This window comes from Eulemur rufifrons, chromosome 16, assembly GCF_041146395.1.
Source record: "Eulemur rufifrons isolate Redbay chromosome 16, OSU_ERuf_1, whole genome shotgun sequence".
In the NCBI taxonomy this organism is placed as follows: Eukaryota; Metazoa; Chordata; class Mammalia; order Primates; family Lemuridae; genus Eulemur; species Eulemur rufifrons.
The window spans coordinates 181,253-209,058 of record NC_090998.1 but is presented as its reverse complement, the minus strand read 5'-3'; the positions used below and the strand labels follow the sequence as shown (position 1 = coordinate 209,058).

General features: G+C 51.7%; 1 protein-coding gene across 2 annotated transcripts in view; it reads right to left on the bottom strand.

Moving 5' to 3' along the window:
- The window catches only part of IQSEC3 (IQ motif and Sec7 domain ArfGEF 3), a 115,841-nt gene that overhangs the window by 16,428 nt on the left and 71,607 nt on the right, over positions 1 to 27,806 (bottom strand). For both annotated transcript variants that reach the window (XM_069491021.1, XM_069491022.1), the window contains 2 exons: positions 14,875 to 14,997; positions 14,252 to 14,418 (listed from right to left, as the gene is read on the bottom strand). In XM_069491021.1, the coding sequence (XP_069347122.1) occupies positions 14,252 to 14,418; positions 14,875 to 14,997 (290 nt within the window). The remainder of the gene's footprint in view (positions 1 to 14,251; positions 14,419 to 14,874; positions 14,998 to 27,806) is intronic.

Here is a 27,806-nt window from a genome sequence, read left to right as displayed (position 1 = left end):
AAAATGTTGGAGGAAGAATTCCAAATATGGATTGTAAGGAAACTCAATGGAATTGAAGAGAAAATAGAAACCCAACACAAAGAAACCATGTAGAATACAGGAAATGAATGAAAAATTCTCTAAAGAAATTGAAATATTATGGAAGAGCCAAACAGAAATCCTGGAAATGAAAGAGGCATTCGAGGAACTTCAAAACACAGTGGAAAGCCTTAGGAATAGGCTGGATCATGCAGAGGAAAGAATCTCAGAGCTTGAAGATAACACCTATGTGCTAAACAAATCAGATGAAGAAAAAGAACACAGAAGCAAGAGACAAGAATGAAACATACAAGAAATGTGGGATTATGTAAAGAAACCAAACATAAGAATTATAGGCATTCTGGCCGGGCGCGGTGGCTCACGCCTGTAATCCTAGCACTCTGGGAGACCGAGGTGGGCGGATCGTTTGAGCTCAGGAGTTCGAGACCAGCCTGAGCAAGAGCGAGACCCCATCTCTACTAAAAATAGAAAGAAATTATATGGACAGCTAAAAATATATATAAAAAAATTAGCCGGGCATGGTGGTGCATGCCTGTAGTCCCAGCTACTCGGGAGGCTGAGGCAGTAGGATCGCTTGAGCTCAGGAGTTTGAGGTTGCTGTGAGCTAGGCTGACGCCACGGCACTCACTCTAGCCCGGGCAACAGAGAGAGACTCTGTCTCAAAAAAAAAAAAAAAAAAAAAGAATTATAGGCATTCTGGAGATAGAAGAAAATACACAATGGCTGGAAAATCTATTTCTTGGAATACTGGAGGAAAATATGACTTGCCTGGCCAGAAACCTATATATCCAGATACAAGCAGCACACAGAACTCCTGGGAGTCTTAATGTGAAAAGGCATTCACCACATCACATAACTATCAGACTGGCCAAAGTAAACACAAAAGAAGCAATCCTTCAGGCATTAAGACGAAAACAACAGATAACCTACAAAGGAAAACATATCAGACTAACTGCAGACTTCTCAACTAAAACCCTACAAGCCAGAAGAGACTGGACACCCATCCTCAATCTTCTAAAACAGAATAACGGCCAACCTAGAATTTTTCACCTGGCAAAACTAAGCTTTATCTATGAGGGAGAAATAAAGACTGTCCCAGACAAAGAATCACTGATGGAATTTGCGGAAGACCAGACCTGCCCTGCAGGAAGTACTCAGACCTGCATTATACACTGAACAGTGCAATAGACACTCACCGAAGTAAAATCACTCAGGAGTTAAAGATCAGAACCTGGATTCCACAATGGCTCAAGAGGTAAAACAAAACATAAGAATCTACCCAACGATATGAACAGAAATGTACCCCAAATATCAATGCTCTCAATAAATGTGAAGGGCTTGAATTGTCCACTGAAGAGACATAGACTGGCTGAGTAGATAAAAAATTATAAGACAAGTATCTGCTGTCTCCAGGAAACGCACCTCACCCACAAAGACACTTTTAGATTCAAGGTCAAGGGTTGGAAAACAAACTTCCTGGCAAATGGAAGCCAAAAGAGAAGCGGAGGTAGCGATCCTTCTTTCAGACAATATAAATTTTAAAATAGCAAAAGCAAAGAAAGACAAAGATGGTCACTATATAATGGTGAAAGGAAAAATCCAACAAGAAGACTTAACAATTCTTAATATCTATGCATCCAACACAGGAGCACCCAGATATATAACGAAAACTCTGTTGGATCTAAATAGCATGATAAACAGTAATGCCATAGTAGCTCGGGATTTCAACACCCCACTGACTGAATTGGACAGATCTTCCAAAAAAAAAAAAAAAAAGGAAAGAAATAATGGACATAAACAGAGCTCTAGAACAAATGGTTTTAACAGACATCTACAGAACATTCCATCCATATAAAGCCAAATATACATTCTTCTTATCAGCTCATGGAACTTTTTCCAAAATAGATCACATCCTAGGCCACAAATCAGACCTAAACAAGTTTAAAAAAATAGAAATTGTACCATGTATCTTCTCAGACAACAGTGGTATAAAACTAGAGATTAATTCCAACAGAAATACTCATCACTTCACAAAGTCATGGAAATTAAACAATCTATTGCTGAATGACTACTGGATTAAGGAGGAGAACCAGATAGAAATCAAAAGATTCTTTTAACTAAATGATAACAGGGATACAAGTTATCAGAATATGTGGGATACAGCAAAAGCATTCCCGAGAGGAAAACTAATTGCATTAAATGCTCACATTCATAAGACAGAAAGGTCACAAATCAACAAACTAATAAACCATCTAAAGGAACTGGAAAAGGAAGAGCAAATTAATTCTAAACCTAGCAGAAGAAAAGAAATAACTACGATCAGAGCAGAACTAAATAAAATGGAGAATAAAAGAACTATATAGAAGATCAATAAAACCAACAGCTGATTTTTCGAAAAGATAAACAACATTGATAGCCCTCTTGCTAGATTGACAAGAACTAGAAAGGAAAGGACTATAATAAACTCAATCAGAAATGAAAAAGGAGAGGTCACTATAGACATCACGAAAATACAAAACACTATCTTTGAATACTATAAAAATCTATAAGCACAAAATCTGCAAAATGTGGAGGAAATGGACAAATTCTTGAAAACACACAGCCTCCCTAAGCTCAATCAGGAGGAAACAGAATTCCTGAATAGACCAATATCAAGTGCAGAAATTGGAGCAGCAATAAAAAAATCTTCCAAAAAAAAAAAAAAAAAAGCCCCAGACTAGATAGGTTCACACCTGAATTCTACCAAACCTACAAAGAAGAACTCATACCTATACTGCAGAAATTATTCCAAAACATTGAGAAGGATGGTATCCTCCCCAACTCATTCTAGGAAGCCAATATCACTTTGATACCAAAACCAGGAAAGAACACAAGAAAAGAAAACTACAGACCAATATCCCTCATGAATATAGATGCAAAAATCCTCAAAAAAATCTTAGCAAATTGAATCCAACAGCACATCAAGAAAATAATTCATCGTGACCAGGTGGGCTTTATCCTAGATATGCAATGCTGGTTTGACATACACAAATCTATAAATGCAATTCACCACATAAATAAAAGCAAGAACAAAGACCATATGATTCTCTCAATAGACACAGAAAAAGCATTTGACAAAGTCCAGCACACTTTCATGATAAAACCTCTTAATAATATAGGCAGAGATGGGACATTCCTTAAAATTATTAAGGCCACATATGATAAATCGACAGCCAATATCATACTGAATGGGGAAAAACTGAAAGTATTCCTGCTTAGAACAGGAACTAGACAAGGTTGCCCACTATTTCCACTTCTATTCAATATAGTGCTGGAAGTCCTTGCCAGAGCAATCAGGCAAGAGAGGGGAATTAGGGGTGTCCAAATGGGGGCAGAAGAGGTCAAACTCTCACTCTTTGCTGATGATATGATACTGTATCTAGAAAATCCCAAGGATTCAATCAAGAGACTCCTGGAATTGATAAGTGAATTCAGTAAAGTCTCAGGATACAAAATCAATGCACACAAATCAGTGGTATTCATATATGCCAATAACAGTCAAGCCGAAAATCAAATCCAAGACATGACACCTTTCACAACAGCATCAAAGAAAATTAAATATTTGGGAATATATTTAATGAAGGAGGTGAGTGACATATATAGGGAGAACTACCAAACACTGAGAAAAGAAATTGTAGAAAATCTAAACAGATGGAAATCCCTACCATGCTCGTGGACTGGTAGAATTAATATTGTTAAAATGTCCATACTACCTAAAGTGATCTACAGAATTAATGCAATCCCTATCAAAATACCACCATCATTCTTTACTGATTTAGAAAAAATATTCTATGCTTTGTCTGGAACAAGAGAAGACCTCATATAGCCAAAGCAATCTTAAGGAAAAAGACCAAATTGGGAGGCATCAGTCTGCCAGACTCCAAAGTTTACTATAAGACTATAGTAACAAAAACAGCATGGTACTGGCACAAGAACAGAGATATAGACCTTTGGAAGAGGACGGAGATCCCAGATATAAAACCATCCTCATATTGTCATCTAATCTTTGACAAAGCAGACAAAAATATACATTGGGGAAAAGAATCTCTATTCAATAAGTGGTGCTGGGAAAACTGGATATTCACATGTAGAAGATTGAAATGGGATCCCCACGTCTCACCTCTCATAAAAATCAACTCACAATGGATAAGAGATTTAAACCTAAGGTGTGAAACCTTAAGAATTCTGGAAGAAAATGTTGGGAAGGCTCTTTCAGACATCAGCCTAGGTAAAGAATTTATGAAGAAGACCCCCAAAGCAATCACCACAGCAACAAAAATAAATAAATGGGACCTGATCAAATTAAAAAGCTTCTGCACAACCAAGGAAACTATCATTAGAGTGAAGAGACAACCTACAGAATGGGAGCAAATATTTGCTTTCTACATATCTGATAAAGGGCTGATAACAAGAATCTATATAGAACTTAAGAAAATCAACAAGAAAAAATCAAACAACCACCGACAGCAATAAATGGGCAAAGGACATGAACAGAAACTTTTCAAAAGAATACAGAATAATGGCCAGCAAACATATAAAAAAGTGCTCAACATCTGTAATCATCAGGGAAATGCAAATCAAAACTATAATGAAATATCACCTAACTCCAGTGAGAATGGCCCTTATCAAAAAATCCTGAAAGAACAAATGCTGGTGTGGATGTGGAGAGACTGGAACACTTTTACACTGCTGGTGGGACTGCAAATTAGTACAACCCCTGTGGAAAGTAATTTGGAGATATCTCAAAGAGATAAAAATAGAAATACCATTTGATCCAGCAATCCCACTACTAGGCATCTATCCAAAGGAAAAAAGACATTCTATAATAAAGATATCTGCACTTGAATGTTAATAGTAGCACAATTCACAATTGCAAAGATGTGGAAACAACCCAAGTGCCCATCAACACATGACTGGATTAATAAAATGTGGTGGCCGGGCGCGGTGGCTCACGCCTGTAATCCTAGCACTCTGGGAGGCCGAGGCGGGTGGATTGCTCAAGGTCAGGAAGTTCGAGACCAGCCTGAGCGAGACCCCGTCTCTACTAAAAATAGAAAGACATTATATGGACACCTAAAAATCTATATAGAAAAAATTAGCCGGGCATAGTGGCGCATGCCTGTAGTCCCAGCTACTCGGGAGGCTGAGACAGGAGGATCGCTTAAGCCCAGGAGTTTGAGGTTGCTGTGAGCTAAGCTGATGCCACGGCACTCACTCTAGCCTGGGCAACAAAGTGAGACTCTGTCTCAACAACAACAACAAAAAAAATAAAATAAAAAAATAAATAAATAAAATGTGGTATATGTATACCATGGAATACTACTCAACTACAAAAGGCATGGTGAACTAGCACCTCATATATTATACTGGACAGAGATTGAGCCCATCCTTTGAAGTGAGGTATCACAACGATGGAAAAACATGCACCACATGTACTCACCATCAAACTGGTACTAACGGACCAACACTAAGGTGTTCACATGGTAGTAATACTCACTGGGTGCCAGTCAGGGGTAAGTGGAGTGGGGGTAAACCCACAACTAAAGGAAGCAGAGCGCACTGTATGGGGGAGGGACGGTTTGTAGCCCTGGCTTGGGTGGGGCAAATGCATTACATGTAACCAAAATGTTTGTACCCCCATAATATCCTGAATAAATAACCCCCCCCAAAACCCCACCAACAATAGCAAAAAAAAAAAAAAAGAAAAGAAAACTATAAAAATTAGACGGTCAAACTAGGAGAAACAACAACTGAATAATAGGAGCTCAAGACAGCAGTCACCTTTGTGCCTGGAGGTACTTACTGCCACAGAAGACTAGATAAATAAACAGGATTTCAGGTGAGAAGAAAAAATAAAGAGGCAAGACTTAGAGTATCTTGTGAAATAGAGCAGTTTGGCCTCTGGCTCATGCCTCCGTGGGAGATGGTCTAACTGCCTTATAAAGGGGTGGGGGCCCAGATGGTGGACTAGAAGCAGCCCACACATGCCGCTCTCAAGGAGAGAATTGAACGTTGCAAGTAGATGCCCACATACAGAGGGGCCTCTTGGATAGAGCATCGTAAATCACCAGAGAAGCGACAGGAGACACTCGTAGTGAAGGAGAGGGAGACGAGAGAGAGGGAGACCCACTTGGCAAGATCGGAAGGTACCTGGGGGAGGTGTCTACACGTGGGCAAGGACAGAAGGAGGGAACCCCAGATCTCCATGCTCTCCCCATAGACACTGTGACTTGAGGTCACATCAGGGAGATCAGGGAGGTACTTGGAGACTGTGCAGGAATATTGCACTGGAGAGTGGCTGCAATGGGGACCTTCTGTCTTCTTGCTCCCACGTAATTGCAACTAATACCATTCTGAGCTCTCGGGTCTAGAGTGCCTGGTCTAGGCTTTGCTACAACTGCCTCCACATCCCCCCTGCTGGGCCAGAGAGGGAGCAGGAAGAGCAGATGCTCCCCTCCGACAAGCCCCATGACTGGGAGCGAAGTGTGCCCCCACAACAATGGGGGATTCAAACAGAGTAGGAACTGCTGATGCCACCTGAGGTGCCCTGTGGCAACTGCCTCAGAAAGACATGTGCAGACATAGAACCCAAGCTGCCTGTGGCCTGGGCCCATGGCCCTGCCCTGTGGCTCCTGTGCTGCTACCTGGCCCTGTGGCCCTGCCCCATTTGCTGCCTGGTAGAACTCACCTCTGTGATCCAATGCTCTGCCACAGACCTGCTGGCTGCATATCACCAATGCACCTGAACCCAAGTGGAGTAAACACCTGCAGCCTTGACACCTGCAGCCACTGCCTAGCCAGCCTCGCCCACCTGCCACTGCCACTGCACATGGGGAGACCCAGGCAAAACAATCTCCCACAATGCCCACCTATGTAGAGAGGGACTCACCCAGCCCCCTGCCCAAGCTTCCAACAGTGGCCTGGCCACTCTGCATGGAGACCCTCCAGCACCGGCTTGGACTGTGACAGCCATAGGGGAACAGGACAATGCAGAATAGCTACATTACAGGCTCTCAGTGTATCTTCCCCTTCCCTGCCATGTCAATTTTCTGGAGTAGGACACAAAAGCACCATCTAGGGACCTCTCCTTCTTCTCACTAAGTACGAGAGTTTCTGGCAAAGGAGAACAGGTGCGCCACAAAGCTATCTGCCCTGAGCTGAGAGAAGAGGTTTTAAATGAGAAGAAACCAGCAAAAGAACTGTGGTCACATGAAAAAACAAGCTAGGTTGACACTCCCAAAGGATCACAATAGATCTACAACAATGGACCCCAACCAAAAGGAAATTGCCAAAATGTCAGCAATGGAATCCAGAACATGTATGTCAAATAAGATGAATGGGATTGATGGAAAAGTTGAAAAGCAATACAAGGAAGCCAATAATAATTTCAGGAGATGAATGAAAAAAAAAAAAGAAAGGAAAAGAAAAAGTCACTAAAGAGATAGACAACATAAGAAAAGATATAACAGAACTTAAAGAAATGAAAGAGTCATTTAGGGAATTTCAAAATACAGCATAAAGCTTAAACAATTAGTTGGACCAAGCAGGAGAAAATTTCAGAGCTTGAAGACAAGGCTTTCGAACTAATCCAGTCAGTAAAAGATGCAGAAAAAACAATAAAGAAGAATGAATCACTCAGAGAAATATGGGACTATGTAAAATGGGCTAATATGAGTTATAGTTATCCCTGAGGGAGAAGAAGAAAAAGCAAAAAGCATGGAAAACCTACTCAAGGGAATTATTGATGAAAATTTTCCTGGTATCACCAGAGATTCATATATCCAGATACAATGTGGTCATCAAACACCAGGAAGATTCATAGCAAATGGGACATCTCCAAGATATATAGTTATCAAACTTGGCCAAAGTCAAAATGAAGGAGAAAATTCTACAAGCTGCAAGATGAAAGTAACAACTAACCTACAAAGGAAAACTCATCAGGCTAACATCAGAGTTCTCAGCAGAGACCTTACAAGCCAGAAGGGATTGGGGCCTCATTTTTGGTCTTCTTAAACAGAACAACTGCCAGCCAATAATTTTGTATCCTGCAAAACTAAGTTTCATAAATGAGGGAGAAATAAAGATGTTTCCAGATAAGCAAACACTAAGGGAGTGTCACTACTAGACCTGCCCTATAGGAAATACTCAAAAGTGCATTATACATGAACAGCACAATAGATACTTAACAATGTAAAAACACCCAAGAGTTATAGCTCACAGGTCTTGTGAAACAATGACATAAGAGGGAAAGCAAAACAACAAGGTATCAATCAACAAAATGATCAGGACAGTACCACACATATCAATACTAACATTGAATGTGAACGGTCTTAATGCCCCACTTAAAAGGCACAGATTAGCTGAATGGATGAAAAAATACAACCCAAGTATATGTTGTCTCCAAGAAACCCATCTAACTTGCAAAGACTAGCACAGACTCAAGGTAAAGAGACGGAAAAAATATTCCATGCAAATGGAAACCAAAAGTGAGCAAGTGTAGCCATTCCCATATCAGATAAAATAGACTTTAAATCAACAATGGTGAAAAAAGACAAAGATGGTCATTATATAACGGTAAAGGGAGCAATTCAACAAGAGGACATAAAAATCATAAGCATAGGTATATGTGCACCTGACACAGGAGCTCCCAGTTTCATAAAACAAATTCTACTAGATAAGCAAAGAAATAAATAGTAGCATCATAATTGCTGGGCACTTCAACACCTCAATAACAGAACTGGACAGATCACTGAAGCAGAAAATCAACAAAGAAACACTGGACTTAAATGGGACTCTAGAATAAATGGACCTAACACACATTTACAGAAAATTCTACCCCAAAACTACAGAATATACATTCTTCTCAGCAGCACATGGGACATTTCCCAAGATTAATCATCTCTTAGGCCACAAAAAAAGTCTCAGCAAATTCAGAAAAATTGAAATCCTTCCAAGAATCTTCTCAGACCACAGTGGAATAAAACTAGAAATCAATTCTAAGAGAAACTCTCAGATCTACGCAAAGTCATGGAAATTAAACAACCTGATACTGAACAATCCTTGGGTCAATGATGAAATTAAGATAGACATCAAATTGAATGACAAAGGGGACACAAACTTTCAAAATCTGTGGGATGCAGAAAAAGCAGTGCTAAGGGGAAAGTTCATAACCTTAAATGCTTACATCGAAAAGACAGAATGATCACAAATTAACAACCTAAGGTCACATCTGAAGGAACTAGAAAAAGAATAAACCAAACCCGAAGCCCACAGAAGAAAAGAAATAACAAAGCTCAGAGCAGAACTAAATGTAATGGAAACCGAAAACAAATGAACAAACAAACAAAAAAGGATCAATGAAACAAAAAGTTGATTCTTTGAAAAGATAAACAAAATTGATAGACCACTAGCCAGATTAACCAGAAATAAAAGAGAAAGGACTCAAATAAGCTCAATCAGAAATGAAAAAGGAGACATTACAACTGATACCATAGAAATACAAAATGTCATCTGTGAATACTACAAAAACCTTTCTGCACACAACTAGAAAACCTAGAGGAAGTGGATAAATTCCTGGAAACACACAACCTCCCAAGGCTGAATCAGGAAGAAATAAAAATTCTGAACAATGTGTAATGATCAGCGAGATTGAGCCAGTAGTAAAAAAAGCTCCCCAAAACAATAAAAAAAGCCCGGACCAGACAGATTCACTGACAAATTATATTAGATCTACAAAGAGAACTGGTACCTATCCTACAGAAACTATTCCATAACATTTCAAAGGAGGGAATCCTCTCTATCTCATTCTACGAAGCAAGTATCTATCACCTTGATACCAAAGCCAGGAAAGGACATAACAAACAAAACAAACCTAACAAAAAACTACAGTCCAATATGCCTTATGAATATAAATGCAAAAATCTTCAACAAAATACTAGCAAACTGAATTCAACAGTACATCAAAAAGATAATTCATCATAATCAAGTGGGTTTTATCCCAGGGATGTAAGGATGGTTCAACATATGGAAATCAATAAACATGATTCACTACATAAACAGAAGCAAAAACAAAGATGACATGATCATCTCAATAGATACAGAAAAAGCACTTGCTAAACCCCAGCACCCTTTCATAACAAAACCCCTTAACAAACCAGGCATAGAAGGAACACACCTCAAAATTCTAAAAGCCATTTATGACAAACTCACAGCCAACATCATGCTGAATGGGGGAAAAATTGAAAGCATTCCCCCTAAGAACTGGAACAAGACAAGGGTTCCCACTATCAGCACTTCAATTCAACACAGTACTGAAAGTCCTAGCCAGAACAATCAGGTAAGAGAAAGAGATAAAGGACATCCAAATTGGGAAAGAGGAGGTCAGACTATCCCTGTTTGCTGACAATATGATCTCGTATCTAGAAAATCCTAAAGACTCCACCAAAAGAATCCTAGAATTGATAAATAAATTCAGCAAAGTCTCAGGTTATAAGTTCAATGTATACAAACCAGTAGCATTTCTATATAACAATAACAGTCAAGCTAAGAGTCAAATCAAGGACTCAATACCATTCACAATAGCTACAAAGAAAAAAAAAATACCTAGGGATATACTTACCCAATGGAGTGAAAGATCTCTACAAGGAGAACTATAAAATACTGATGAAAGAAATTATAGGTGACACAAACATATGGAAAAATATCTCATGCTTATGGATTGGTATAATCAACATCATTAAAATGTCTATACTTCCTAAAGTGATTTTCAGAGTCAATGCAATCCCCATCAAAATACCAATGTCATATTTCACAGATCTAGAAAAAATAATTCTAAGCTTCATTTGGAACTAAAAAAGAGCCTGAATAGCAAAAGCAATCTTAAGCAAAAAGAAAAAATCTGGAGGCATCACATTACCTGACTTCAGATTATACTACAAGGCTACAGTAAACAAAACAGCATGTTACTGGTATAAAAGTGGAGACATAGACCAATGGAACAGAATAGAGACCCCAGAAATATAACCATAAAGCTATGACCAAGTGATTTTTGACAAAGCAGACAACAATATACACTGGGGAAAGGAAGCTCTATTCAATAAATGGTGCTGGGAACACTGGATAGCCACGTGCAAAAGCATGAAACAGGACCTCTATCTCTCATCATATACAACAGCTAATTTAAGATGGATGAAAGACTTAAATGTAAGGCATGAAACTAAAGATTCCAGAAGAAAACATAGGAAAAACTCTTCTAGACATTGGCCTAGGCAAATAATTTATGAGTAAAACTCCAAAGGCAAATATGACAACAACAAAAATAAATAAGTGGGACTTAATTAAATTAAAAATTTTCTTCATAGCAAAGGAAATAATCAACAGAGTAAATAGACAACCTACAGAATGGGAAAAAATATTTTCAAACTATACATCTAACAAAGGGCTAATATCCAGAATCCACAAAGAACTCAAACAAATCAGCAAGAAAAAGCAACCTCATCAAAGAGTGGGCAAAGGTGTGATCGGAAGTTTTCCAAAAGAAGATGGACAAATGGCCAATGAACATATGAAAAAATGTGCAACACCAGTAATCATCAGGGAAATTAAAATTAAAACCATGATGAGATATCACCTTACCCCTATCAGAATGGCAATATTAAAAAGTCAAAAAGCAATAGATGCTGGCATGGATGTGGTGAAAAAGGAACATTTATATACTGTTGGTGGAACTGCAAATTAGTACAACCTCTATGGAAAATAGTACGGAGATTCCTCAAAGATATAAAAGTAGACTTACTATTAGATTCAGCAATCCCACTACTGGGTCTCTACCCAAAGGAAAAGAAGTCATTTTATTAAAAAGACACCTACACTTAAATGTTTATTGTGGCAAAATTCACAATTGCAAAGATGTGGAATCAAGCTAATTGCCCATCAGTTAATGAGTGGATAAAGAAAATGTGCTATATGTATATCACGGGGTACTACTCAGCCATAAAAAGGAATGACATAATGTCATTTGCAGCAACTAGGATGGAACGGGAGACTATCATCCTAAGTGAAGTATCTTAGGATTGGAAAAAGACACCACATGAACTCTGTAATGACTGGGACCTAATTCATGGGCACACACGGACACGAAGAGATATAAAGGACATTGGAAACCAAGAAGCAGGTTGTGGGGGTGAGGCATAAAAAGTTACCTGTTGGATACAATGAACCCTATGCTGGTGAGGGGCACAGCGGAAGCCCTGACTTCAGCATTATGCAACGTGTCCATGTAACAAACATTTGTACCCCCTTAATATTTTGATAAAAAAATAAAGAAAATGATAAATTAAAAAAAAAGGAGTATGGAGAAAATGGAGGGCAGAAATGATCAAATACAGTATGTAAGAAAACTTCCCATGTGTGGACGACACGTTTCTACACTGAGGAAGACAACCCAGCACGGAGCACAGTGGATGAAAAAGAACCCTAACAAGGCACATCATCTTGAAACTTCTGAACACAAAGGGCAAACAGAAGAAGCAACGAGCTTTGAGAGCGAGAGAAAGAAGAACACACAGAAGGGGAGAAGCCGGAGCGGCAGGGCAGCTGGCAGCTACAGGACGATGCGGCAGCGTCTCCCAAACTCCGACTGACGAGTTTCCAGACTGGAGTTCCACTCCCAGCCAAACTCCCAATCAAGCATGAAAAAGAAATGCCAGGCCTCAAAAAGCTTGTGTCCAGTGTGCCTTTTCTCTGGACGTAAAATAAAGATGAAGAAGCTGTGAACCTGCAGGAGCCAGGAACCCGACCCGGGGCGGGAGGAGGGAGGGCCAGCCGGGCAGCTGTGTGCTGGCCGAGCCACCGAGCAGAGAGCAGACCCGGGGCTCTGGGAGGTGACACTCCCGGATGCCCCCACGTCTAAATGTAGTGAGAGGAGCTTGACGCCGAGGGAGGAAAGCTGGGGTGGATTCGGGCCAGGTCTGCAGACAGCTGAGCACGTGGGAGAAGGTGGCATCAACTGCAAGGGGCAGAGAAACAGAGAGGAGCTGCGGCCACACATGTTCAAGACTCAGCTTCGGACTGCGCCCGCCTGGCCTCGATGTTGGCGCCGTGAAGACTGATTCTAGAGAAAGTGAGCTGGGGAGTGGGTGAAAGAGAGCTAAATCCTCATGCTCTTTAATGGGAAATTAATAGATAATGCTTAAAATCAAAACTAATCATTAACAGCAAGCAGCAGTATATAAAAGAAGCCAGATGCCAAAGTGCACACACTGTGTGACCTCGTTTAGAGGAAGCGCGAGGACTGGCCAGACTAATGGGTGGTGACAGCCTCAGGCAGGCTGTCACTGCTGGGCGAGGGTACTGAATGAGATGGGACCTGAGAGAATGTTCTGGGGAGATGGAAATGACCCAGACCTAGATCTGGGTGTCATTACACAGGCGCAAATGAACACAGACACGCCTCGAGCTCTCACACCGCACACCTCACACACACGTGCGTTTTACACCAACACGAAAAGGAACAGGGGAAAAAGAGGCAGGCACGCGCTCTGTCCACGCAGAGGACGCACAGAACGCAAGCTGAGAAAACTGAAAGTGTCTCTAGAGAAGCAAAGTGGGGAGAGAGAAAAATTTTTCTGTGCTGAGCCTTGTAGGATTACTTGAGTCCGTGAAATTATGTGCATGTATAACTTCGGTTTTGTAAAGGCTGAAACGAGAATCAACTGAGCACACGAACTCCCTGCCGCTTTTGGTTTGCCTCCTGCCAGGCGAGGAGCACACCAGACCTTTTCTTTCGATGAGAAAGGTCTGGGCAGGAGATGCCATGGGGTCATCCGCAAGGCAGACCTGAACGGCCCTGTCCCTGAGGCCCTTCCCTGCTCTCCCCTCGCATGTGGGTGGCACCAGCTCTGGGCCAGGGCCTAGAGGTCAACCGACGAGGGTGTCCTGTGGCGGGCAAGAGGCACTGGCCACAGGCCCCCGTGGCTTTGACAGGGCAGTGGCAGTGGCTCCTGGGAACTCCCCAGACGCCTGGCTCACAAGCGACATTTGCATCCTGCTGCATGTGACCAGGCCCAGAGAGCAGGTGACAACACGTGGCTGGGCTCAGACTCACCGAGCTGACACTGCATGGACAGGACGGGGCCTGAGCAATGGCCTCGCCTCTTACCCCCCACCTGCTCACCTCGCAGGTTTCGGATAAAGTCCTCCAGCATCATCTTCCGGTCAGGCTTGATGTTGGGGCTGTACATGTCGGTGTTGAGGAGGATGATGGCGAAGGCGAGGATGAAGATGGTGTCAGGGTTGTGGAACTGCTGCACCACCTCGGGGTTGCACATGCAGTAGCGCTGGCTGCGGCGGGAGACAAGCGTGACGCTGAGCCCGCCCCACCTGGGCTGCAGCAGGGGGGCTGCCGAGGGGTGTCCCTGCTCCCGGGGGGGCTGCAGGCCTGGGGAGATCACTGCCTGCCCTGGACCCCGGTGCTCTCCCCCACTGAGGGGAGAGGCCGATGTCACCACCTCCGAATGGCACCAGCCTGGCACAGGGGCTCAGCGAAGGCCGGCGGGTGGGTGGGACGCTGTGCGGCAGCCCCCGAGGGCGGCGCCACTCCCAGCCTGGGAGCTGCAGGGCGCCTGCCCCTTTGCTTGCCCTCCCGCCTTTCTCCCCAGCCCACCCTCCTGCCACACCAGAGGGGGCTCTCCATCCCCCCCCCCACGATCCCCCGGCACCTCCCACCCCCAGGCACACAGCGGCTCTGCTTCCCGCCCGGGGCATCTGGAGGGGTCTGGCGGGGGCTGGGGGGCCCACCTGAAGGCCTCAATGAGTCGCTCCACCTTCTGGGCCTCCCCCTGCACGCGGATGTGCGCCTGGAACTTGCGCAGGGCCTCGTCCAGCTCCATGCTGGAGAAGTCCATCTCGTCCACCACGCAGCTGAGGGCAGGAGCGGGCCGTGAGGAGAAGCGGGCCCCTGGACTCCCCTGCACCCGCCCCCGCTGGCCCCTGCCACCAGCCAGGAGGGACAGTGCAGGGTTCCTTAGTGACCCCAGGGCCCCGCCTTGCCCCACCTCTCTCACACCCAGGCGGCCGCTGCCCTCCCCCGGCCCAGCCCAGGCGCAGTGAGGCCGGGGCCAGCGAGGTCGGGGGCAGCGAGGCCCGGGGCAGCGAGGTCGGGGGGCAGCGAGGCCGGGGCAGCGAGGCCACAGAGCAGAGCTTCCGCCCCGGATCCCACGTTCTCTCCTCTCAACCTCAGAGCATGTCAGAGTCAGACACGCCTTTAACAATAAATAAGACAAGAAACACATCACCCCCAGGCGAACTTCCTCTTTCCCCTCTGGGCCTCCGGCCGACTGAACTGTGCCGGTGCCCGTGGCGCAGGCCGGACGCTGAGGGAACCAGGCCCCCAGGCCTCCCTCCAGCTGCCCCCAGCCCACAGGGGAGGCTGTGGCGGGAAGCCCGTGTCCTCTGACGGGCAAGTCACAAACTCAGCCTAACGTGAGGGGACAGCGTGACAGGCAGGGCCAGGTCCCAGCCCTCCCCGGGACTCAGTGTGACTCCGGCTCACCGCCTCGCTCTTGCAGCCCCGGTTTGTTCTTCGGAAAGGGAGGAGGCTGGAGTCCCTGTTCCCGAAGGCCTTTCTGTCTCTGAAACGCCACCTCTACCCTGGCGGGTGTTTCCGAATGTCCTGCTTGGGTGCGTGGGAGGAGGAGGGGTCACGTGCCAGCCCCCCAGCCAAGCAGGCTCCTTTCTCTGGCCAGGCCCCCCCCCCCCCGCCACAGGTCTGGGGCCAGGGCCCACCCAGCACCCCTCCTGCCTCACGTGCCCTGAGCCAGGCTTCCGTCCCGCCGCTCGGCCGTGGAGCACAGGGGCCAGCAGCTCCACGGCCGGCGTCTCCACCTCCCCTTCTGCCCCCGCCGCGCCCCAGTCTCCTCTTGGCTGGCTGCTGCCCAGCCCCATGTCACCCCCACACTGCCCACCCCAGGTCAGCAGCCCCTGTCTGCTGCCATCGTCCCCTGGCAGACTCCATGGCGTGTCACATCCCTGGGCACGGAGGGCAAGACGGGCCACGGCTGGGAGCCCAGCGCAGGGAGGGCTCAGGAAACGCCTGCCTGGTGGCAGCGTGGGTGTCGGGCCAGCTCTGAGCGGGACCTGTTTCCTCCATGATCCCAGCCCAGTCTGGGCCCACTGCCTAGAAGGCTCAGAGACCCCAGCTCTGCTGCCCATCTGCAGGAGGAAGCACGGGGAGACGCCACGGTGGTGGCGGTCGGGGGCCCTGGGGTCCGTGGACCTCCCCGTGCCTTTCCTGGGGAACGAGGAGAGAGCACCGCCGGGGGCTCCAGAGAGGGGCGGGCCGGGAGGGAGCCGGGGCTGCCTTTCCCCCTCCTCCGGCCAGGGGCAGGGCCCGCAGCCACCTTCAGGCCAGGAGCCCACCCGTGGCCTGGTCAAACCCTGCTCCTCTCAGGCTCGGGCCTGGAGGGTGAGGGGGTGACAGGGTGGGCTGGGGGGCAACGCCAGTGTCTGTGCATTTGAGGTGGGCAGCTGGGTCGCAGAGGCCTCTAGGCCAGCAAGGTGAGAGGCTGCTCTGGTTTCTTGGTGGCCCCTGTCACCTCTCCTCTGCACTGACAGAGACGAAGGGTGAGTCAGTGCAGACTGGGTGGTGTCGGCCTGGAGCACCTCTCACCCTCATGGGGCCCAGGAGGGCGGCGGGCCCAGGCTGGAGAGGCCTGGATCCCCGCAGGGCCCCAGAGTGGCCCCGTGTCCCTCTGGTCTGGCACTGGCGGCTCTCCAGGACTGCCCCCATCTGTTCTGCCCCATCCCTGTCCCTCACTGCCCTCCCCCTGTGGGGCCTGAACCCCGAGGGCCTGCACCCGGCTTCCTGAGTCTGTGTCCCTCCCAGAGTCCCTCTCTGTGCACCTTCTGCCCCAGAGCTTGGGCCAGGCTCACCCTGCGGGGATGAGGGCAGGTGCGGGTGGCCCAGGGCGCCGTGGGGTCAGGGGTCTGGAGGAGGCAGCAGGAGCAGCTGGCGAGGGTAGGATCTGCTCAGCCAAGCGCGGTGGCCTAGTTTCCAGCCCTGCACGCAGGTGACAGGCAGCCGCTCACTGTCACCCTCGGGGCTGCTGCTAAAAGCCCCAGTGATGAGCTGGGAGCCCAAGAGCCAAGGGTGGGAAGGGAAGCCGGGTGGGAAGCCCACGGGAACCGAGCCGAACACAGTCAGGACCCACGGGCCGCAGGGCTACGGGGGAGGACCCCAGGGGGCTGGAGGGGCTGCTGCTCCAACATCTCCCAGTGTGCCCCGAGGACCCCATGTTAGAGCCAGAAGGTGGCTGTTAAAATGCAGGTCCCCGGACCCCAGCCCAGATCCAGGGGATTAGAACACTGGAGGCAGGACCTGGGGGTCAACATTCTTCACACCATCTCCAGGTGATGCTTAAAACCAGGTGATGCTTAAAACGCAAAAACCAACAGCTGAGCTGAAGGCAAGGGCAAGAGGGGGCTCGGCCCATTGGAGGCTTTTAAAATGTGAGCCCAGGAACTCACAGGCCACCAGGCAGCAGCCCTCGGGGCACGTGTGTCCCCACGGGCTATCGGCAGGGCGGGTGGTGAGGGAGGATGGATGGAGGCATGGAAAAGCGGTCCCGCCATGTCCCAGTTTCCTGCCTTGTTCCCTGCAGTTGTCACCGTGGGCAGCCGTGCTTGGTGAGCAGGTACTGGCCTGGTCCTCAGACCCTGGGGGAACCCACAGCCCCAGCCGGAAGGGAGGAGGCTGTGCTGAGTGGTGCGAAGGCATGACCCTCCTCCTCCAGGCAGGCCACCTCCTCGCTGTAGAGCTCAGGGTGGGACCAGGTGCCCTCTCAGGCCCCCCCACCTGACATTCTCTGACGATGACTCAGAGGCAGAGAGAGCCACAGTCTGTCTCTCCAGGCCCTGCAGGTGCTCCCACGGGGCGGAGGGCAGGGGACCGCAGGGCCTCTCTGGCTGGCTTTGGTGCACCTTGCCATGACTGGCAGCTTCTTCCCCTCGCTCCTCCCAGGGGGATCACTGTTTGCTTTCCTGGTGGGGCCTGTGTCCTCCCGGGGAGGGGGGCTGGGAGCGGGACTGGCCAAGAACCGTCTCTCCTCGTTGATCCTCTTTAGGTGGGAAGCATCACACAGGTGGTCTTTCCTGGTGTACGGTCTCCCCATTTTACTGAAAGCAAAACTAAGGCCATGTAGGGGCTTGCCCCACGCCCCCATTACTAGGAAGAGCAGGCTTTTGGCTTCCTGGTCCGTGAGCTCCACCCCCACCCACAGCGGTGGGGCCGTCTGCCCCTCCGCCCTGCACGTGTGCTCATGGGGTGGCAGGGGACGCCAACTCCAGGGCAGCAGGTCCTAACCTCTGAGTTCCCATTACTGAGTATGTCCTTAGTGCTTCACTAAGTGTGCAATGACTTTGTCTTCTCAAAGGCCTGTGCAAACTCAACCACTATCCCGTGATTTCTATTATATACGAGGTGACTGAAGCTCACAAGATAGCCGGCCCTGCAGGGGGACTGCACACATCCCGTTCCTCGCTGCACCTCCGGGGCCAGGCAGGCCCCCCGTCCCTACCCTGGCGGGCTCTCTGCCACCCGGCGCCTCTCCCCCAGGGCTGCGGTCTCACCCCGACGGCTGGTGGGGCCTGTTAGGCACCGGGCGGGGGGGTGGGGGGAGTACTGTCACCGTCCCAGAGAACATGTGGTCGGCAGTCAGCACGGAGCTGGCCTGGGCACACGGAGCCCAAAACTGGTGGGGTGGGGAGGACGGCAGTGTCCCTGGCCTCCTGCCTGCCCCTCTCCAGGGCTGTTTCTGACCCCGTGGCGCCCGGCTGACTCTCCTCCTTCCAGCAGACATGCCCCGAGTGGCTGCCGTGTGCGAGGCTGCGTAGGGACCTGGGCTGAGTGGCAGGCAGTGCACACTCAGTCTGTCCTCGTGGGAGACACAGGCACGAAACGGTCAAAAGTAACTCTTTATAACTGATGAGTTCTACAGCGGGAAAGGACAGGGTTCCACAGAGGACAAAGCTATGCTGTGTCTGGGAAGGCCGCTTTGGGGACAGGACATTCGAGCTAAGACCTGAAGATGAGTAGGAGTTGGCCAAGGGAAGGGGTGGGGAGAGCTTTCCGCAGAGGCCCTGCGGCGGGAAAAACTTTCAGGGACCCAGGCTGAAGTGCAGAGGAGCGGGGAGAACGGCCCCTAGGGGGTGGGGCAGGCGGCAGGGGCTCCATCCGTCAGCTTTGCGGGTCAGGGGAAGGATTTTGGAGTTTATCCCGAATGTAGTGGGAAACGACAGAAGGGTATGATCAGAGGTGTGACACGATCCTGTTTGCTATAAGGAGAAGATCTCTGTGGCTGTTGGGGGGAGGACGAAGGGCAGGGAGGGGCAGGGAAGGAGAGTGAATCGGGGGCCTGGCTGTGGTGCTACTGCCCAGGTCCCAGCTAGAGGTGACCAGGGGCTTGGGCTGAGGCAGGAGCCGCGGAGAAGAGCTGAATGCGTGATCTGAGGTACATCTTAGGAGAAGAGCTGATGGGACCAGGTGACAGCCAGGATGTGCGCAGTGAGGAAGAGGAGGAGTCAACAATGCGACCCAGAGCTCAGCCTAGAGCACTGAGCCCACAGGGACTCTTCCCTGAGATGAGTGTGTGACGCGTGTGCTGGGGGAGAGGCGCAGCCTGCAGTTTTGGACACAGGAGTCTGAGATGTCCTTTCAGATAGTCACAGTGTCTCCCTCTCTGCTGCGTCATTCTCCTGGCACCCAGACGCCTGTCTTTTTCATCTTGCAAAGTGAAGCCCTGCTTTGACCCTTCAACGCTCTCTAGTCACTGCCCCTTTTCTCTCCTCCTCTGTGGAGCCAAACTTCTAGAAGACGTCCTTGCTCATGCTGTCCCCACTTCCTCACTTCCAGCCACTTTTCAACCTGCTCCACTCAAGCGCCCCCCACCAGGACCCCACTGAAACGTCCCTTGTCAAGGCCACTGCTGGCCACATGCTGCCAAATCCAGTGGACTCTCTTCCGGCCCCTTCCCAGCCCCTTGGCAGCATCAGCATGGTTAAATCTCTCGCTCTGGAACCCCCTCTCTGGCTCCCATCGCCCCGTCCTCCCCAGGCTGGCTCCTCCTCTCTGGAGGTCCTGCTTGTCCCCTGCAGCCCCCTCGCCTGACCTGACTCAGGGCCGCCCCCAGAGCCCGGCTCCCCCCTAGCAGCCCTGTGCAGGCGTCCTCCCCATTCCGATGGCTCCAGATGCCCCTGCGACAGCTTGTGAGGGTTTGCCTCCCGCAGTGCCGCCCCCTACGCCTTCATTCGTCACCAACCAGCTGATTTCCCCTGGGCCCATCCCTGCTGTTTATAAGAGACCACGTTAAGCGACGGTGCTGAGTGTGGACGGCTTGTGTGAACGACCGACTCTGCGTTTGGTTCCGCTGGACCAGCGCCCTCTGCGCCGTGCCGGGCTGGGCGCGTCCGGGCGCGCAGTCCCAGCGTCACAGCAGTCGCAGGAACACACGTGCGCAGCATCTCTGGCAGGGAAGTCGGGTTCTGCGGATTTTGTTTTTCCTGATGTTTAACAGTTTAACTTACTTGAGTAAATATGTGACGATGTCTAGTTTGATAGATTCTCCAGACAAAATGTCCCCAAACCCAGCATCTCCCTCCCCCTGAAACTGACCGTATCCGCCTGCTTATCATTTGGGGGGACGAGCACCAAGGCGGTGGGCCTGCGGCACAGACACGTCCTCGTGCAGACAGGGGTGTTCCGCGTCCTCAGGGCTCAGGAGGCTGCTGGCTGAGAGCCGGCACCTCTGCCCCCTCCCGTGCTCGTCACAGCCCTGCTGCTTCTCCAGGGCTCTGCCTCCTTGTCCCCTCCCCGTGGCCACTGTCATGGTTTAGGGCCTCATCCTTTCTCGCCACGACTGCTACAGCGATCGCCTCCAAACCCTCTTCCAGAGCAGTCCTCCCAGGCCGCTCCCTGGGTGCCCTGGCTCACGCCCCGCTCGAAGGGCTTCCCACATCCCTTGCGTGAAACCCACGTCTCACAGCAGCACAAGCGCGGCCTTGCGAGCTCCCCGTTGCTCTCGCCCCTCCCGGCCCGGCTCCCCTTCCCTGCACGCGGTTCTTCCTTCCTGCTGCCCGGCCCAACCTCGCGGCTCTCTGCCACCCAACCTTGCAGCTCTCTGCCGCGCTCTCAACCTCTCTAGGAGTCTCCCCAGACCTCCACGGCACCCTGACGTGGCTCCCGCCACGGCGCAGGTCTCCCTGCGTCAGACTGTTCACTGGCCCGTCTTCCCCGTGGGCTCAGAGCTCCCTCAGGAGCTTGCCGAGTGCACGAGGAACTCAGTCAATGCTCTGCAGGATGAACGAGCGAGAGATCAATGGAAAAGTGAATGAACGGGACCTTGTGCGTGTTGGCAGCTGGAGAAGGAGCTTCAGTGGCCTTTGGAAGTTCCACCCAGGGGCCAGGGTTGCCCAGCCTGCTTTGCCAAGATCATCTGGAACTGGCCCCAGGCCTGGACACGGCTGTGGGCAGTGGAGCGGTGTGGAGGGCACCGCTTTGCTCTTCCTTCAGCTGCGGCTGTGAGCGAGGGAGCGGGCAGAGCCGGCAGAGCGGCCTTGGCCAGACGCTGCCCGCCCAGCGGGCTGGCACCTGTCTCGGGGGAGGCTGCTGCCGGGGGCGTCCAGTGGGTGGTGCTGCTTCCCTCCCTTTTCTGCGGGTTTCTGCAGGGGCCGCGGCTGACTCCTCACAAGGGCCAGGGAAACATAAGCACAGACATTCCTGCAGCTGCAGAAACAGGTACAATCTTGCATAAAATTGCCTGTTAACACTGATCTACGTGTGGAATCAGTTTGTGGTGCAGGGAAATGAAGTGTCCTACACACCTTTGATCAGAATGAATTTTGTCATCTCAACTTTTTTTCCTTTCTTATGACAGCAAGACAGTGTCTGGCAGAGGAAACTGGCTGTCAACTGCAAGTAGGTAACTGTAACAGCAAGGCTTTCTAATTGCCTGGAAGAGACACCAAAGATCTGGAAGGCCAAGGCCAAGCTGAGGCCTGGGACGAAGCGTGTGAGCATGTGCTCTGGGGGAAACCAAGCCCAGGTTGGAGGATTAGGAGGGAAAACTAACCCGCCTGTGGCCACGGGAGGTAGGAACCCTGCTTTGATCCTGCAGCTCTTGGCTTATACAATTTGACCAGAAATATCCCCCTCCACCAGAGACTTACTTTTGTTAGCTGGAACTCATAACATGCTCAACAAAGGTCAAGACTTTTTGGAAAAGTGCAGTGTGGCTAAGAAAATAGAGGAGGAGGAAGCTGACCCAGGACCTGCCAGCATTCCTGATGACGGCGTGGGGACAAACATCTCATTTGAGGGGCATCTGCTGGGCTGGCTGCCAGCCACACACTGAGGACTCAGGGCTAAAGAACTGAGTGGCAACAACCCACATAAAATGGGAGGTGATGGGGACACCCGGCGTCCCTGTGTGCCAGGGAAGCACGCGTGGGGATCGCCTGGCCGATGTGTGGACTGTGGGGTGCCGGCCCCACCCCCGGAGCTCCTGGTGCGGCGGCTGGAGGGGCTGAGAGTTCGCATCATGAATCAGCGTCCAGGTGCCACTGGTGCTGCTGGCTGGGGACGCCTTTGAGGAGCACTGCTCTGTGCCAACTCCAGTGGCTGGGGTGGGCAGAGGCCACGCCTCTGTGTCACACACCCTGGGGTTTGCGCCTTGTTCCTGCCATCGGGCTGTGAGTTCAAGTCACGTGGCCCCTTGGGGCCTCCCTCTCTTCACCTGTAACATCCACTGGGCAGGGCTGTTAGGAGTTTTAAAAGAGATAATGGATGTGAAGTTCCTGGTACACAACAGGGCTGAACAAATGATCGTTTTCATTATGTTCCTGGAGACCAAGTCTGGGCTGACATGCCAGGTGAGCTAGTGCACGCGAAGTCCCCTCGAGCTGAGGTTTTCAGAAGACCCTGCCCGTCACCGCCACCAGCTGCCTGCAGTGGCCTCACTAGTCGGCCGGCCAGTGGCCCTGTCGCTACACGTATGCCGGAGAGAGGAACCGAGCCTAGCTCAGGCCTCTTCACAGATAAAGCGGTTTCTCAGCTCCTTCTTCCCAAGGGAGAGGCTCAGAGCACAGCAGAAGAAGTGGAGTCAAGGGACGGGTGGTCCCTGACTCCATTCAAGTCCTCTGCCAGTGGCCAAGAGACGAGTCCTTTCTTCTCTCTGGGCCTCCGTTTCTTCTTCCCGCACCGTGACTAATGACTGGGCACAGACAAGCACCATAAACGCATTCAGACCACGCTTGTCTCGGGACGCAGTGCAGAGGCCGATGGTGCAGGGTTGAGGGTGCAGGGGACGAAGCCGTCCTGCTGGGCTTCAAACCCCTGCATGGATTAGCTCTGTGGCTGTGGGCAGGCCACCCAGCCTCTGTTACTCGGTGCCTTTGCTGGAACAGATTAGTAGCCCTCCCCACAGAGCTGCTGCACAGACGGGACGAGGTTGTGCACGTAAGGTTCTTGGGACAGTGCCTGCTGGCACACAGCAAACGCTGGATGTGTGAGAGCTGTCATCACTATGTCTCACGGCCCGCTCAGTCCCTCGTGGCCCTCCTCAAAGCGCCAGGAGACAGCGACTCCCTGGGAGCCCCTCCAAGTGAGAGGTCCCCCTTCTAAGAGAGGCCAGGTGCAGGCACAACTGTGCGTCTCACAGGGTTGGAGACAGACCTGTCCTGCGCTGGGCTGAGTGCCAGGTGGGGCTGGGTGTGGGTATGTTCAAGGGCATGAAAGCCCGACGTCTATGCTGCAGTGACGCAGCCACAGGGACGCGCAGCCCTGGCCGGGCGCCACCACGCCTGGGGACTCGAGGTCTCCAGACACAGGAGTAAACGGTCCCACACTTGCATGACCCTTCACTGCTCAGGGAGTCCCTTGTCTGTGTGTGTGTGCTGGGGGGCACTGGAGAGGGGAAGGGTCCAGGCCCCCAAAGGCACCATTTCCCACGCGGCGGCCGTGTAAAGCACTCGAAGGAGTGGAAGTGACCCTGGTCTTCTCTCCCTGCCTGCCAGGCCTGTCCGGGCCACCTGGGCCCAGCCCACCCCTCCTCCTGGACTTCCTCCAGGGAAAGGAACCTGTTCTGAGATGACACAGGGCACCACGGGCGGGACGTTCCCAAATCGTTTCTTCCTAGCGATGAAAGGCCAGAGCCTTCCAGGCTCCTGAGTTTGACAATCTGTCTTCACTTCTAAATGTCACCTAAGAAGAACAAATCTGTTACACTCTGGCCAATACATCTCCATGGCAACGAAATAACAAAATCTGACCCAAACGCCAAACTCTGACATGCCTCGGAATTCAACAAAGGATGGAGCAGACGCAGCGGAGGGAAGGGACGCCCAGGAAACTGTCTCCCGGCAGCCCAGCCCCAAGCTGCCCTGCACGCATGTGCCGGCCACGGCAGGCGCCGATGCCCTCCCTGTGCCCCTGAGTCACGTCGGGAAAAGTCGTCCAGGCCAGCAAAGAGACCGCCCGCAGCCAGGAGCATCCCCACCTGCCGGCCTCCACACGCTGCAGAGAGCGACTCGGGAAGGGGAGAGCGGAGCCAAGTTCCCGCCACGCGGAAGCCGAGAGGGAGAAGCCTCCGGCCTCGAGGATGCCAGGCTTGGCTGTGCCTGGGTCCCCCAGCCGGGCGTGCCACTGCCCAGCCCTCCTCAGCATCGGAGAGGCCTCCTCAGACCACAGGAGGGCCGGGAGCTGCCCCTGCCCCGCAAGTCCCAGCAGGTAAGTTCTTGCTGTCTGCCGAGGAGACCTGACTTCAAACCGGACCTGCGATGCTCCGGCGTCCCTGTGTTGGGGGAGTGGGACGGGGGCTCTAAAGCCCGTGCTTTCAAGGGGGAGAGACAGTAATGGAAATAGCTGACCTCCGTAGAGAGTGTCCTGAGCAGGCCCCGAGTTGAGCACTTCAAGCTCATCCTAGACATTGAATCCACAGGAGGCAGCGCTATCATCACCATTTTACCAACGAGGAAACAGGCTGGGTTCTCCCTTACAACACGGACCACACGCAAGCCTTCACACGTGGACACTGGGCTGGGCGTGGCCCTGTGAGCTCAGATGACTTCTAGTGCGTGCGATCTGTGGATGTAGGACACGCAAGGGTGGAGGTGGGAGCTTCCGGGGGCACTGAGGGCCCGACTCTGGGAGCAAAGGTCACCGCCGGGACACTGCTCGTGTCCCGCTCCTCCAGCCCCCAGAGGGCTTTCCGCCTCGCCCTGCCTCCTCGGGCTGCCTCAGTCTCCCAGGGGATGGCTGGTTTATGTCTTTTTCTTCGGCAAGCAGCTTTGTACAGAACGGTGCCACTCGCTGAATGTCACCAGGCAGGGCAGGGGGCCGTGTGGAATCCCTGTGAAGCCTGCTAGGCCTGGGCAAAGTGGGAGAGGGTGATGCGGTTAGTGTGTGTGTCTTCCCTGGGGGGAGTAAGGAAGAGGCGGCGATTCTGGAAGGCTCCAGGCTGGCTGGAGTGTCCCGGCTCCCCTGCCACAGCCTGCCTCTTCCTGCCTCTTCCTGCCTCTCCACCTGCCCCTGGCTCTTTGCAGGGGAGGAAGGCCCTCCCCAGCCCGGAGACAGGCAACCCACAGACTTGGGGCGGGACGCGGTCCTCTCGGCGGCGCCGCATCGGCCTGCCTCGGAGCCCAGGGCCGGCGTGGCTGCAGAACAGAGCACAAGGGGCCGAGGCTCAGCTCTGTACTCAGCCCTGCCTCGCCCACGGTGCCAGGGCCTTCAGCGCTCTCCCCGGCTCCTCCTCCTCTTGCCCCCATTGACACTGCTCTAAGCTCCGGAGACCCCGAGCCGGGCCTCCCCCACATGTGCACACGGGAGGCCCGGCACAGCCCCAGTCTCAACACACAGTAGGCACTCGATGTTTGCTGAATGAACAAGGAACAGCCAGCCCGTTCCCCCACGAACCCTGGCACCCCGGCACTGCCCTGGAGCCTGAGGGCTGCTCTGGCAGGGTGACAAAGCAAGGCCCCAGTGCCTAGCACAGGTGCTGCAAACACCCTAGAAATGGGAACGCCGAGAAATCCACAGGACTTGGAGGGGCCTCCGCGATCCCACTGCCCAACCTTCTCAGACAGGACAGGGACACTGAGGCTTAGAGAGAAGGGACTTGCCAACGCTACACAGCACGCAGCAGCAGAGCCAGGCTTGCCATCTGGGCCCCTGTCCCAGGTCCAGCGTTTGCCCTGCCCCACTGCACAGCCTCAAAGGCGCAAGAGCTCCCCATGACGGCGGCAGGAGTCCAGCCCTGCCCACCGGGCAGACCCCGCCTGGCCCAGCTCCCTCCCCAGCAGGGCTGCGGCCACAGGCTCAGGCTCCCAGGGAGGATGCAGTTAGTTTACTGTGTTCCCAGCACTGCAGGACAGTGAGGGCCTGGCAGGCTGCACTCCAGGGCTGGCCCCACGGGGACTGGGGACGGCAGAAGAAAGGGATGGCAGTCAGGGCCTGGGAGGCAGAGTCACTCCTGCCCTGATCAGAGACACAGCGAGGCCTGGGGTGGGGCAGCAGGAGAGGAGGAAGCCACAGGGCCCAGCACCTCCCCTCTCCCTGGAAGGAGCAGAAAGGGGACCAAGGCAGGGAGGAGGCAGAGAGAGGCACCAGTGGGGGGAGGTGGGGGAAGGAGGGAAAGGAGGGAAATGTGATCTCTGCCTTTCTGTGTCCTGGACACAGTTCCTGGGGCAGCCCCACAGGGTCCCCGCACAGCAGGGCTGGTGGGAAAGGGAAGAGGTGCCCAGGGAGGCGGGGAAGGAAGGGGTGAAAGGGAGACGCAGCCCACTACTCAGTTCTCTTTCCTCCTCACAGCCCTCGACAGACCAGTTCCAGGAGGGACGACGGATGAAGCCACCGAGAGTCAGCGGCAAGAATTGGCTTCTGCCCAGCTTAGGACCATCCGGGGATTTCAAAGTCCCCGAGGTGGGTCCAAGCCCTCGCTCTTCTAACTGCACCCAGACAGCCACCACATCAGTGGTTTTAGGGATGCGACAGAGATTTCAGAGGGCGACTGGTCCCCCACGCACAGTCCACACCACTCAGAGGCCTGGAAACGGAGGCCCAGAGGGCAGGGACTTCTCCACATGGCGACACAGCACCCAGGCTGCTCCAGAGACAGAAGCCAAACCTCTGCGCCCCACGCCAGGGACGCTGGCCACAGCAGGCCACCGGGTGACGTCAGAGCTCCCACACCCTCTCAGACTGGCTGCTCCGGGGCGAGTATAAAAGGTAAAGGTTCTCCCAGGGCTCCTGGGCAAACACTTCTGCTCTCTGTCCCCCAGAGAAATGCAGCAGGGTCTCTACAGAATGGTGGCCTTCAAGAAGGAAGTGAGCTTGGGGGCCTAATGGAAGCCAGAAGGAGCACGGGGCGGGGGGGGGGGGTGGCAGGGGCCAGAGGGGACCTCCTGGGGCCGCAGCCCTTTCCCAGAGAGAAGGCTCAAAGGCCCTGCTCCCCAGCCCCAGGGGACCCCCCTCTGCCCTGCCACTCTGGGGAGACTCTGCCACCCACACGCGCAGGGTTGAGCCCTGGGAGGGCAGCCCCATCTGCCCCCATCTCGCTACTGCACTTTAAACTCTTTTCTTTGGTGGTTGTGATTTTGTGGTTAATCTGTCTTCACGGATCACATTGTTTTCCTGCTCTAAAGCCCTCAGTCTAGGCTCCAAGGACATGAGGAGGAGCCCAGCT